The sequence below is a fragment of the Diplotaxodon limnothrissa genome, linkage group LG2 (genome assembly GCF_057381915.1).
Source record: "Diplotaxodon limnothrissa isolate DT_005_m linkage group LG2, D_limnothrissa_male_GT1.1, whole genome shotgun sequence".
In the NCBI taxonomy this organism is placed as follows: Eukaryota; Metazoa; Chordata; class Actinopteri; order Cichliformes; family Cichlidae; genus Diplotaxodon; species Diplotaxodon limnothrissa.
In genome coordinates this window covers 9,611,657-9,626,198 of record NC_140597.1, presented here as the reverse complement: position 1 = coordinate 9,626,198, position 14,542 = coordinate 9,611,657, and the positions used below count along the sequence as shown (strand labels likewise).

The 14,542-nt window shown below is 42.0% G+C and overlaps 1 protein-coding gene across 1 annotated transcript; it reads right to left on the bottom strand.

Moving 5' to 3' along the window:
- Nucleotides 1-48: 48 nt before the first annotated feature.
- cpxm1b (carboxypeptidase X (M14 family), member 1b) lies at nucleotides 49-14,359 on the bottom strand. The gene is made up of 14 exons (XM_085366822.1): nucleotides 14,054-14,359; nucleotides 9,927-10,036; nucleotides 9,690-9,829; nucleotides 9,316-9,400; nucleotides 8,320-8,479; nucleotides 8,138-8,229; nucleotides 7,408-7,531; nucleotides 4,132-4,328; nucleotides 3,850-4,029; nucleotides 2,730-2,927; nucleotides 2,547-2,643; nucleotides 836-975; nucleotides 653-755; nucleotides 49-372 (listed from the first exon to the last, which is right to left on the bottom strand). The coding sequence occupies exons 1-14, from the start codon at nucleotides 14,352-14,354 to the stop codon at nucleotides 65-67; spliced, it is 2,235 nt and encodes a 744-aa protein (XP_085222948.1). The 5' UTR covers nucleotides 14,355-14,359; the 3' UTR covers nucleotides 49-64.
- Nucleotides 14,360-14,542: the final 183 nt, after the last annotated feature.

The window sequence follows — 14,542 nt, the reverse complement described above, 5'->3', positions numbered from 1 at the left end:
AATCCTGCGAAGGTGGGTCTTTGAACCAAGTCCTGCTTTGTTCTCGCTTTGATCACGATCATTATCACACCCTCTTTGCCCGTTTTGCAGCAGCAGCAGCGCGTCTCCGGTTGATTGCCTTGGTGGTGACACGCAGCTTCCGCATGCGTAGCTGCCGCAGCCTGAGCTGCAGGTCTTTGGGAAGTTTCCCTCCCTTCATCAAAAGCTCCTTCAGCCTCTCTTTGGGCATCTTAGTGAGGCGGAAATCACAGATTGTGGGGTAGTGGTCATACATGACCTGGCAGGTGCGGGAGGAGGGGAAGTAGCCCTCTGCGGTGGCCGTCACCCGATACTCGCCGGGGTTCAGCAACCGCCAGTAATCGCCATCGGCCACTGCAGAAAGGAAATAACAGAAGGTGGCATGAGGAAAAGTATCAGTGCAGTGGACTATCACAGTATACACAAACATCCAGAAAACCTTATTTTTTTCCTTTATTATAAAACATGCAAAAAGGGCCAACATTTTATCACGTTATCAGATTTCCACTTAACATCATGATAAAGAAATAATTAAAAATGTCCAGAATCTATTGACAGGCTATTGATGTTTAGTTGCTTCTGTTATTCTTACCACCAAAACTGATTCAATATCTGACGTGAAATAAAAATGTACCTGATCTAATGTGATGATTAATGTCATCGACTTTGATAACGGCGTCTGCTATTCCAGCCCCCGTATCCTTGTCGCGAACCACACCCTTAATACCACGATGCACCTAAAATAAACACAGCCTTTAAAAAAATTAAATAAAATGATAATCAAGCCGTTCATAAACTAAACCTATAAGTAATATACCTGCTCCATGTAAGTCAGCAGAGACTCCCTGTTGTTTTCCCACTCGATGGGAAGTTCGCTGGCGTGAGGAAATTTATCACAGGACAACTCCACAGTCACCTCGAAGCAGTTGGTGTGCAGATAGCTGAAGTCATTCATACCTGAAAGTAAAAAAGAAAAATATGACGAACTTTATTTATTCAATCCAAGTTATGTTTTGTGCTGAGGTTTTTCTGGTGTTGAGTTTATGTTTTTAAAGACATAGTCATGTTCAGCTAAATCAAACACATCTTTGGTCACCTGCTAGGAGAAACCCTAGTTTATCTGTTCTGACCCGAGAGGTTTCAGTCATATTTCAGCTCTGCTTTCAGAACAAAATGAAGCTAGTGAGGCTGATCTGCGCCTGTGAATCTTACTAGTAGGGATGGGTACCGGTATCCAGTGCCATGATGGCAACTAGCAAACACCGTCGTAGTTACATGCTGCTGTCTTCTTGTTTGATGACAGATACTCCCTTCACCCTGGCCAAAAAGGCTAAAATGACCAAAGAAAAAGTGGAAAACAGTTAAACATGAGAGGTTTTTGGACAAAGTTTGTGTTTTTTCCATTGTTTAAGCACTGCTTCCAGCCAAGAGTGATACCATATATGCCCCATAGCTGCAGAAAAGGCTAACATTGTTATCTTTTTACAAAAAAACAGCTGAACATGAGAGGTTTTTGGACCAATTTTGTGTTCTCCATTCTTTAAACACCGGTTTGAGCACCGTTTAAGCACCGGCACCCTTTCAAAAGTACCGGTTTGGCACCGGTATCGGATAAAACCTAAACGATACCCATCCCTACTTACTAGGGACCTTGGAAAAAACTGTGACCTATTCTAATGTTTGTCAAACTACGTCTTTACTAATACATAGGTGTCAAAACCTGTCATTAAGGGTACAGAGGTTGTATAATATCGTCTTTATCCATTTAGTCTCCCCTATTTCACCCAAAGCATCTTATTTACTTTTAAATAGGTGTGCATATGTATACCATCAGTTTCAGAGCAACCAGGTTTGTTAGCAAGCTGAAAAACACTTTTAATATTTTGACAGCAGCACTTTGTAATACAGCCCATGACAAAGGCCTTAATTCCTCTGTAAATAAATGAAATTTAAGTGCAGTTATATTTACCTACATATACTGAAAGTCGGGGTCTCGAACTCCAGACCTCGAGGGCCAGTGTCCTGCAGGTTTTAGATACCACCCTGGGTCAACACACACTAAATCAAATGAATCAAATCACCTGAATCAAATGATTAGTTCATTTGATTCATTACCTCAACAAGACATGTTGCAGAGGTTGTTTAGCCATTTAAATCAGCTGTGTTGGATCAAGGACACATCTAAAACCTGCAGGACACCAGCCCTCGAAGCCTGGAGCTCGAGAGCCCTGACTTAAAGGTAGGCGCACCAGATTAACAGGGTAACAAATCAGTTTTTCACAGGTAACAAAGAAATGATTATACTATTATTAAATTTAAGCAGACTGAAAGTAACCTAGTAATGCATAAGTAATTTTAGGTAGTGAAAAAGTTAGAGTTAAGGTCACATCTGTCTGCAGATTCTGGTGGTATTAATTTTGTCTTGTAAGCTGATAAAGGAGATAAACAGAATAAAAATTAAATGTTAATTTAAGAAACAGAACAGAGATTTAAGCTTTAAATCTGACTTTAAAAACACTCGTTCTTACTTCCAGGCACATTGTGCCAGTCGGCTCCATTGATGATGTTGTTGTATCTCAGGAAGTCCTTGTTGTGGCACGGCCGGCGGTCATGGTTGGACATCACCTGTTTTATATTACGTGTAAAAGTACACTGTTCACTCACTTTCTTTAAGGCGTTTTGTAGTTTAAGAGCGTGGAAGGAGCAGTCACCTGATTGGTGCTGGCGTACACTACCGCCAACCAGCGGAAGAAGCTCTCATCAGCGGTGGGCGTGTGCTCACGAGGCGCCCAGTCCCGTGTCATGTCGTATGGGTAGGTGACCACCAGCTCTCCACCGTGGAGGTTGGCACCCAGAACAAATGGGATGTTCTGCATCCAGCTGATGACAGCTCGGGTCTCTGACGCCACCTGATGTTAAAGGTGGCGAGTTTGTTAAAACTTGCAATCAGGGTAAACTCGACTCTGTTTTAGGTGACATTTTAATGCCAGTAAATAGTGGACGGTATCCCCAGAAAACATGATGCTGTGGATATCTGTCCACCTTTTTAGCTGTTTTACAAGCTCTAGCTGTTGTTTGTTCCACAAGAAACAAAGAAGCATCAATTATAACCCTCCTGCAGCTCCTTTCTTCCTCTACCCACTAGATGCATTTGAATTAAGACATCCTTCAATGTGTTGTATTGAGATTAACTTTGGGATCGCAGGCAGGAGGAAAGAGGAGACAAGGAGGCACAAATTAGCCATAAGAAATATTTAGGTATGACTCATCACAATCTAAGAGTGAAACCTACAAAATTACAGGAAGAAAAACTGGAAGCTTATTAAAAGGACTTTGTCCTATTGTTAGAAAAACTAAGTTTAAAATATCTGTTTTTATTTTAAAAAATTCCTTTTTCTTTCTATTTTCCAGTTTAATTTTTTAAATTACATTTTTTAAAATGTTTTTATTTGTTTAATGGTTTTTTAATTAATTAATTCATACTGAAAATCGTTATTTATCACCCAGACAGTCAGAGAATTTTAAAGTTAAAAATAAAATGTTAAATTTAGACATGTTTGGTTTGAACTATCCCTGCTTCTGAAAGCCTCCACATGACCCTGGTCCACGTGTACAGGTTGTTTTTACTGATGCCTTTTCTCAGGACTGAATCGATGTAAAAATACTATGACCCGTCACCGTCGTGTTTAAACCGTTAGGATTAAAACGCCATTAAAGTATCAAAGTTTTAAATCATTCTACAATAAAATATGAAATTGAGAGGCAGGAAAACAGGTGATGGAGATGTTTTTCGTGTGTGTGAAATGTGTGTTTGTCACTCGTGTGTCTCACAAAAGCTTCTTCGGTGGTGTACTGTTCAGGGATGGGGAAATAGTGGTTGATGAGTTTGGACCGGTCTGTCTCCAGCTCGATGGCGGTCCACATCACTGAGTTGAGGTCAGCAAAGTTGTGGTTCATATCGATGCCTTCATAGCTGTAACGTCCCAGCGACCAGCCTGCCAGCTCTGAGCCCTGAACGTCAAAGAAAACAGGATTAACTCCTTTCAGTTCTGGTAATTTATTACTCTCATGTCTAGTGCTGACATTCAGAGCTGACAGGGGAGTTTCCTGCACCTTTTTAAAAGCCATCTCATATCCATCGGGGTTCATGGAGGGCAGAAGGTGGATGCGGGTCTCTTTGACCAGGTGCACTATGCGCTGGTCTCCCCGTTTATACTCCTGGCAGATGTACTGCATGAGATTTAGCAGGAGCTCTCGTCCCAGCACCTCGTTTCCATGCATCCCTGCAACATATCGGAACTCTGGTTCTCCTGCAGGGGGCGCCAAACACAGAGATGGGAAGGCTGGCTCATACCAGACTTTTACTTGTCATTTGGTTAATGCCTTTAAAGATTTAAACACAAATCACATCAAAATCCTTTATGTGCAGTGGATATCATATGCAACAGCTTTTAATACACGTGCAGTTTGATGTTTTACATGCAGAGTTGCACAGATCAGTGGGCCACATACTGCACATTCAATGGCAGGTATCTCTGAAATGTCACATGTTATTCTGAGAAATGCTCATGAGGAGGACTCTGAGCTCACTTCACTGCTAACAACAAATACGGCACATAACACTCAGAAAGTTTTCAAACAGCGAGCTGTGCTGTAAGCAAATATATTTTAAATATGAAAATGGCTCCGAGGCTATTTAAAACACTTTAAAGCACAGATTTAAAGCTCACCCATCCATCCAACCTATAGAGAGATATATATAGTATAATAGCAGCTGGATAGCGTATTGGTAAGACTACACGCCTCTGGAGTGGGACTTTCAAGTTAGACTCTCACCTGGGGCATCTGTATTCAGCAAGGGTACTAGGCTAGACCCCTCATGTTGCTCTCACAGCTAGAGATTGATGAGGTGCAGCACACATGCTATGGCAAGGGGGAGCCAGGATGACAGGTCGGGGGGGAGATATCATCACCCCTCCCAGTGTGGTGTTCTGGGATTATACCAGGGGACCAAGTATAAGATGAGTATGGGGGCAGATTTGCATTCAATTTCTTGTTCACACTATGTTTAAAGGTCATATTCTATAAGATAAGATAAGATAAGATAAGATAAGATAAGATAACCTTTATTAGTCCCACACGTGGGAAATTTGTTTTGTCACAGCAGGAAGTGGACAGTGCAAAAGTTATGACGCAAAAATTAGGATACAATAAGAATAAATACAGTACACAACTGTACAGAATAGAATAAAATAAAATACTATATACAGTAGAATAAAATAAAATAAATATACAATAAGATAAAAATAGAATACAAATACAAATACTATATACAACTGAGTAAAAATACAACGATGACAGAAAGGATTATTGCACTTAGTATTATTGCATATGTATGGATGTGTGTGCTTGATCAGTTAAAGTCTTTATTATGGAGTCTGACAGCAGTGGGGAGGAAAGACCTGCGAAATCTCTCCGTCCCACACCGTGGGTGCCGCAGTCTCCCACTGAAGGAGCTGCTCAGTGCTGTCACAGTCCGCTGCATGGGGTGGGAGATGTTGTCCATCAGGGATGACAGCTTAGCCGCCGTTCTCCTGTCACTCACCACCTCCACTGGGTCCAGAGGGCATCCTAGAACAGAGCTGGCCCTTCGGATCACCCTGTTCAGTCTCTTCCTGTCCCCAGCAGAGATGCTGCCGCCCCAGCAGACCACACCATAAAAGATAGCAGAAGCCACAACAGAGTCATAGAAGGTCTTCAGGAGTGGGCCCTCCACCCCAAACGACCTGAGTCTCCGCAGCAGGTACAGCCTGCTCTGCCCTTTCCTGTAGAGGGCGTCTGAGTTATGAGTCCAGTCCAGTCTATTGTTCAGATGAACACCAAGGTACCTGTAGCTGTCCACAGCCTCAATGTCCATACCTTGTATGTTCAGTCGTTGCAGTGGAGAATGCTTAAATGCTATAAATATGACCTCAGCTTCAACAAAGCCATCATGGTAAATGGCAAACGGCCTGCATTTGTATAGCGCTTTTCTAGTCCCTAAGGACCCCAAAGCGCTTCACACTACATTCAGTCATTCACCCATTCACACACTGGCGATGGCAAGCTACATTGTAGCCACAGCTGCCCTGGGGCGCACTGACAGAGGCTAGGCTGCTGGACACTGGCGCCACCGGGCCCTCTGACCACCACCAGTAGGCAAACACGGGGTTAGTATCTTGCCCAAGGATATTTGGCATGCCGCCAGGAGGCAGCCTGGGATCGAACCACCAACCTTCAGATTAGTGGCTGACCTGCTCTGCCACCTGAGCTACAGCCACCCTTATCAACAGCACCGTAAAATAAATCAGAGAAAAGAACAATGAAGAAGATGTGGTTAACCAAACAAGAGCACAGATTTAAACCCAAACAGACCCCAACCTCCCCCCGACTGACTTCAACATAACAACCTGAAGTGATTTTTTGGCGGGAAATACCCTACCTACCACTCTGCTGCCACGCGGGCTGAGTCGATGAGGCCAAAGAAAACATTTGTACACCTTAAAGCAAACGAGGGAGAACTCTGGACTGTTTATGTCTCACACAGTAGTGCACTGTATCTGAAGAAGGGCTGAAAGACACGGTCAGAACCAGTATACTGACCTGCTGACCTCTTAGTTTACTGTCTCATTAGGGGAGAAGCGGCATGGCAGCACAGCACCATGTGGAAGATTCAAGGTTTAGTTGAAGCTTTAGATTGGAGCTTTCTTATGAAACAGTGTCTGCCCAGATTAAACGGTAAATAAAACTGTAAATATTATAGACATCAATGAAAAGGCAAATTATGTTGAGGAATACTTTGACCTAGATGGAGCATGTACAAAGAGAAAAAAGAACAGGCTCCATGATTAACGCCTGTGGAACTCCAGATGTCATAACAGCTGATCTGCAGGAGTATTTTCTAGTGATAGCTGAGAAAATCCTGAGTTTAAGATAAGATTTAAACCAGTAAAGAGCCAAAGCCCTGACTCTTCACAGTGTTCCAAGCTCTCAATAAGTAAATAATGATTGCAGCTTTGTGCCATGTTTCTAATTAGAAATAAGAAGTTCAGCTTCTGAGAAGTAAATTAAAAAACACCTGTGAGGAGGAGGTGGACGTCATGAACACGCACAGAGCACCACTGCCATCCTCAGGGAATTTAGGGTCTTCTGCTTTTTTGCGTTGCACAAGGATACTCTGACATCCAGACTAGAGGAGTCAGGGATTAAAACCGGAAACCTTCTAACTAGTAAGACTAGATTAAGCTTTGATTTGTGTTAAAAAAAACCAAATGATTTCACTGATGAGCTTTTCTTCCTAGAGTTAAGCTTCCCTCTCCTGCCGCTTTCACATTTCTCTGTAAGTCTCACCCAGCTCGTGTTTTCCTGGATTGTCGGAGATCTCCATGACATAGAGCTTCAGCCCCATATAGCTCTTCCCGATGCTGTAGATGCGCGTGATGTCAGGGCACTCCTCTTGTACTGACTTCATCAGCTGTTAAAACAAAAAACAAAAAAACGTGTTTCACTGACACAGTATTTCAAAGGGCAACTGTTTTGTAGCCTCATTGGAAGTGTGTTAAGCTTAGATGATGCCCAGATAAAATTCAAGTGCATCATTTCAACCCATCTCAGCGGGAAACAAATGATATGTATAAAAATGTGGGGTAAATTATTTTACAAACGGATTATTAGAAATTAATTATCTGAAGGTTCCTCATTTAGTCTGAGTGTCTTTGAACCATCTGAAGTATTTATCCAACACTTCTTTTAGGAAATTGAAGTTAAAAAACTGCCAAAGAACGCATAAAATACACATACAAAGTAAGTTAGATGGCACAGAGAAACTTCTTGTCACTGAAGTGGAGTATAAACATTTCATACGTCTACATCCCATAAATCAGCCATGTCAGACCTCTGGCTATGTTTGGGGAAGGTGGACCTGTGTTTGCTTTGGTTGTTTGTTTTCTGACCGTCAGATTCAGACAGCTCGTAGTGGCAGCACAGTTCATTCAACAGAATGAAACCTCTGTATATTTGCTTTTGGTCAGACCAAGCAGACCACACACGCATTAAAATGTTCAGGATATAAAACAAACACCTTTCTCATCTCCTTATAGTTGTGGTGTCTGAAGTCCAGCTTGTCTTTGGACTCTGTGGGCTCTGTCTGCCATGGATAGATACTGTTTGGATCTGTAAAATGGGAAACGTGTGTCACTTTAATTAAATACTTATATCTATATGAATGTAAAAAAACTATTTCCAGCTAGTGGCCTCTTATACCTGAGAGTGCACAGCCCAACACCTCAGCTCTCAGGCAGATGTGCCCCTTCGTCCCATTCTGGTACCAGGACTGTGGGTTGATCCGAATATAGCGTGCCACTGTGGAAGTGTTGAAGAGGGCGAGGACGGGTGTCTCTGCATCTTGGTTTCCTTCAAATATCTGCGACACAAGGACACATTTAGGTTAACGACCTATAATACAAATACGATTTTTTTAGTAATAAAAATATAAAATTGTACTGTAAAAACTATTTTCATAACTGAATATGAGCACATTGCTCTATCACTGCAAACCGTGAATTTTAACGTCAGTTTGTGCACGCTTGTCATATTTTGATCTCCTCTGATTTTCACCACCTGAATTCAAAAGCCCCGTGGGGAAAAAAAGAAAGAAAGAAAAAGGTTGGACAAAGCACATCTGGCACATCGTGCCAGCTGTGGCTGAGTCACACATGCCAGACAGAGCAGGGGAAAGAACAAACCCCAACAAATCTGCACAGTTAAACCAGTTTTTGAGTTTTCAATAACCGAACGTCACAAACTTTGCCCTCACACTGTAAAAATGAAATAGCATATAATCTTTAAATGTGCTGCGTCAACACTATGGACCAAACTTTCCTTTACAGGACTTTGTTGGAATGATGGTAACAGCTTGCGGGTAAATTAAACTCTAATGGCTTTTCCTTTTTTTGTCCATGAAGTGGGTTCAAGCTTCTGTGGTGGGAGTAAGAATAACGCAAAGTTATTCCACAAATACAAGAAAAACACCCCCCCCCCCCCAAAAAAAAAAAAAATCCCTAAAAGTCAAGTGATAGATCAGTTTGCTTATATTATTTTGGCCTGTATTCTTTCATAAACATGCAAAAGGCTAACCCGTTACCTTTAACAGATAAACCCGAGACAAAGAACGGCCTCGTGACTCCTTTTATAACCAGCTTAGAAAGTGAAACGTATACACAGAGTAGAGGGAAGATCAGAGCTCGGGTGTTCACTCACAGCCTCTTCAGTCCCGTTCATACATGGCTTCCAGACCAGTGTGTCATTGCTGAACTGCACCTTGTAGGTATGCACAATGTCCCAGCTGTTTGTGAACAGAAAACACACATCTGGGTTGTAAATATGGCACATGTGATATGACACACACTTTTTAACTTAATCAAGACATTACCAGGTTTCTGAAAAAGAGCACAAACTGAAGACGGAGCAAAGCCTGCTTTTATGTGTCTTAAATTAAGTAACATTGAGTAACATCTCACAGTAGGCAGACTTTGGGAACACTATCTTGGACTTCAAAATGAAACAATACTTCCATTCTGTCCTGAAACCAGTTTCCCAGCAGGCTTACTGATTTCTAACCCACCAGCACTGACCTCCAGATGGAGTTGCGCCCCTGCAGGATGACACCAGTAAAGCGAGTCAGCCGTCGAGCGTCAACCTCCAGCCACTGCTTCTTATCTCTGTACTGAGCACACCAGGCCCCATCATAGATATCTCCATCCTCTATTCCAGACTGCCACACACAAGTGGAATGCACAGTGTTTATGATGCTTCTGCAAGTATAGCCTGAAGTGCAGCGGTGGATCTTTTTTTAAATTCTGCGCAGTCACCTGGATGTTGAGTCGACCCCTGTGGGGACCCAGGCCTCGGCGCTTGTAGGACGAAGCCCTCAGCTGTGTGTCTTTGACCTTCAGTGACTCGAGACCCAGTGGAGGACATTCTGAGACAACCAGCAGGGCTTTATCAGTCATTTCACTTAATTATGAATGAAATTACAGGAGAAGGGGTGAATTCGAAGAAGTGTGAGTTCGAAAGGTAGAAGTCAGATTTTTTTAGAACGTTATTAAAAGACAGAATATCTGTGAACTGTCATTTTCTGATAATTTAGTGCCATCAGACAGAACACACTGTTGGAAAAAAGGGTTTTCTTATTTACACTGAAGCACGTTAGATTATTTTAAAATGCAGATGTTCAAATCAAACTTCCAGGAACTTGTGGCTCAGTGCGCTTTGACGCCCTGCATCAATATGTGATTGTATAAAATATTCAGCCGCATGGATGCATTGCATTTAAACAAACATAACCGTGCCTTGTACATATTTTACTGAACACATGCACACACGTTTCTCGTGAATAAAAAGCTGAGAGTTGACCCCTCAAAAGCATTTTTCACGTTTTTTTTAGCAGATTAGATAAAAAGGCAGATGCTTCCATACAAAAATCGCTTGTATGATGAATTTGGAAATGCTCATCATTATTGTTGACCTTTTTAGTGGGCAAATCTGAACCCCTCTGTACGAACGCTGAGCGGAAACATAACTATTATTCTTTTATGTTTTTAAGATTTTCACTTGTTCAAGTGTCTTCAACCCTGATGGGTTTACAAATTAAGTCAAAGGCAGCAGGTAGAAAACAGAGAAAGCTGAAGCACTGAGGTTTCTGTAAACCTGTTCACGGGCTCTGCAGCCGTGAGTCCTCGGACAGACTCTCATTGTCTGCTGGGTTCAGCTCGGTTCAAAATGCCTCCTCCTCTTAGGAAGCTTTATTAGCTGCTAAAAAGCGTTGGGCCAGAATATAGAAGTAGCATAAATGAATGCTAAATGTTGATGGCATTTCCTGTAAAGACCCTTTCCCCCTTTTGCCTTGCACTCCTGTAGGATCTCCTTCGAGTTGCTTGTGAGTCAAAATGTGTCTTTGTTGCTGCTGACCACGGGAATCCTGCCAAACCACAAATTTATTCTCAAACTTCTGAAGCGGAGCCAAAGACAGCTGGCAAACTCATAACGATGCCCGGATTACACTCAGCTTTGACTACATTAAAGGAATCCACAACTGAGCTGATTAACTGTGTAAATAAATCCCACCAGGAGTTTTTCTAGAGGTAGAAGAGCATTATTGTGCGTCTTTCATTGTTCTCCAGCACTAAAGATTTCATCTTTCATTTAAAATGAATGAAGCCATAGAAGATGTTTTCCTGACCCTGAATCTGACCTCTGTGCTGGTTTCCCATTTTTCCCAGACTCGCTCTTTGCTGCTTCCTGTTGTTCTAAAGTTCAAGTCAAGTCACACTCATATTAACTTATGCATCATGCTGCTGATGAATGAAGGCATGAAAACACCTCCGCTAACAACCAGGAAGAGGCAATATTATAAGTTTGACACGTACTTATTCTCAACATGCAACATTTTCTGTCATATCACTCACTGCTAATCTCACCCCAGCACTGTCTGACAGGCCTGCATGGATTTTAACGAACATCGGCTCTGATTTGACATGACATGACAGCTTGCCTACTAAGCATTTATTTCTAGCCAGCCTCCACTGAGCTAACCTTTGATCATTCCCTCTGTACACACAGATTATGCAGACAGATGCACTATACACACACACGCTTACTCAGCTGGCACGATTTCCAGTCTAGTACACAAATATGAGATATGTACTGTATATACAAGGGAATATGCACACGGCAGAAACCAGACTGTGCATAATCACACTAGTAACTACAAAACACTTCTATTCTGTGATGTGTGTTAACTACAGGGACTAAGTTCGGCTCAATCATACATGAGGGACAAAAATCAAGAGACGCTAAGAGTAAAAGGAAGCTAGAGGAAGATAATAAAACTCTTCAAATTGAAGTGAAGGAGGAGGAAACTCATTGTATATGGTACAATACATCATCGCTTATCGTGTTCCCAATGTAAATAAAGAAGACTGGCAGAAGCAGAAAGGTGAAATCTGTGAGCAGTTCAGCAAAAGTCTGAGTCTGCACTTTCTTCTTTTTAAGGGCTTCAATGAATCAATTTTGCGTTTGTATCATGAATACCTGTGTTTTTAAAAGTAGCTGCAGGTGGATGGAAGCTGCTGCCAGGCTTTAGTTTGAGCTTGCACTGAATGAGTGTAACACACAGCAGTTATACATCAGGCTTTACATATACAGTATGCCTCCATTCAGCACTGCCTTGAGTTTGATTGTCACAATATTAAACCCATAAATGGCTCTTATCTGAGCTAGTTTAGGAAATAGTTTGGTTTGTGGCTGCCTGGTGTGAGTGTGACCTGACAGCTTGACCTCTTTCAAGCAGGAAAAAGCAACCAAACCTGTCTGATGGGCATACTGTATACTTTGGGGCTAACCCCCGATACATACGTGGGGCTGTTTCTGTGGCCACTGATGGGCTCACTCTTTTTTTGACCTGGGGTTTTGCTCTTTCAGCAGCATTTGGCTTCTTGCCGATGACTTTGGGTTTCTTCAGGACCGTTTTGGGCTTCTTTGCTACCTTAATGCCTCTGGTGGACCTCTTTGCTATAAAAAAGCAAACCATTTGATACACAACAGGGCATGCATTCCTCATACCACATCAATATGCAATATTTTAGACAGGACACTTTACAATGGAACTTTGCTTTCAAGGAAAATAATAATAATAATGGATTGGATTTATATAGCGATTTTCTAGGCACCCAAAGCGCTTTACAATACCACTATTCATTCACTCTCACATTCACACACTGGTGGAGGCAGCTACAGTTGTAGCCACAGCTGCCCTGGGGCAGACTGACAGAAGAGAGGCTGCCATATCGCGCCATCGGTCCCAGTAGGCAAGTAGGGTAAAGTGTCTTGCCCAAGGACACAACGACCAGGACAGAGAGCCCAGGGATCGAACCGGCGACCTTCCGGTTACAGATGCGATTGCCCCGTGGCTCAGGGGGTTGGAATAGCTATATTTCAATCTCTTGCAGAGAACTAGATGAGACTCTCATATATTTCTATTAATAATGAATTGGTCTGCTTATTTTAACACAGAAACGGGAAAAAGCCCTGCACAAACAATCAAATTTAAAAATTCAAAAATATTTAACTATGGAGACAAGGCCAGCTGTTTCTTGGTGCTGTCCATCATTTTTTCATGCTATAATAATAATGTACGGTTTAATTTTTGAGGGTGAGATGACTCTTGCCAAGAAAGCAAACAAGATGTTACTCCCTGTGCCCCAAGTCTGTGAGACAGTTAACATGCACTGTCCTTCTTGAATTAAATAACGAGCTCAATAAACAAACTAACAACCCCTGCAGTAGATGTTCTGGATATGCATCTGCTCGCTGTGCAGTGGAATATTCCTGCATTACCAACATTACATGTGACTGGTTTTAAGAAGAGTTGCCTTCTGTTTTCTGCTCTCAGGCATTGCACAGCACATCTGGTTTTCATCAGCGGAAACACACGGCTAAAATGTTTCACTGCACCCTCTGCAGAATGTGGAACATCCTCCCCCAGCCCTCGGACAATGACTCTCCGACCGCAGATATGAAAACACTAACACAGTCCTTTTACACTCCGAGTATCTACAAAACTGTGGCTTCAAGTTGTTGTTGAAAGTCTGTCGCTTCATCAGTGATTAATGCGACCATGATTAGAGTTGGTAGACAGTTTGTTGCATCTAACTTTCAAAGCAGAATTTACATTGAATTAAAGTTTTGGCTGCTTTGTTCTCTTTCAGTGTCACCATGATGCATTTACACTGAAACTGCTTTACCACATAGGCTTTTTGCTTAAGGGAAAAGTAATGACCAGTAAAACCAAAGGACAATCAGTGGAGTTCATTTGCTCTCATGTAAGCTTTTCCATGAAGGAGAACCCTTTGAATTTAACAATTTGTCATCAATTTGAGATTAAACAGCATTAAAGAAAATGAAAAACAGAAATAAATATCAGTTTGTGTCCACTCACCCAACTCTGGAGGACCTTCTTCTTCTCTTTCAGTTGTTTTACCAGCAGCTTCACTCAGACTTTCTGGAGCTGTGGTGGGTTTGCTTATTGACTTACGATACCTAGTTGTGAATCCTGCGGTGGGAACCTCAGTGGTATTGGGTTTCCCTGCAGAAAAAAGGCTCTCAGTTGAAGTTAGAGCTGTGTTTAAAGCCACAGTGGCTCTCCTTGAGGTTGTGCCATCTGCAGGTCTGCTTATAACAACAACAAATGAGCCACAGTTCAGATAAAAAAGCACAGTGATGAGCAGAAATCCTGCCATAGCAACTCTCCCCTGCAGAAAACCTAACACGAACTTCTCATTCAACCTCTGTGACCAGCTGCTCTGCAACATCAAGTTCACAGCAATGCAAACAACTTCCTGTTGTATATATATATATATATATATAGAAGTTAAAAAAATAAACTTTAGTATGATGTGTTTTTGGCTAAATTAAATAAGACTTCAAA

Coding starts and splice junctions, on each gene's coding strand:
- cpxm1b (XM_085366822.1), bottom strand. CDS start 14,354: ATGGCAGGATTTCTGCTCATCACTGTGCTTTTTTATCTGAACTGTGGC. Junction 4,329..7,407: donor TCCAGGAAAACACGAGCTGG/GTGAGACTTACA, acceptor CGCCCCCTGCAG/GAGAACCAGAGTTCCGATAT. Junction 373..652: donor TAATCATCACATTAGATCAG/GTACATTTTTAT, acceptor TCCTTTCTGCAG/TGGCCGATGGCGATTACTGG.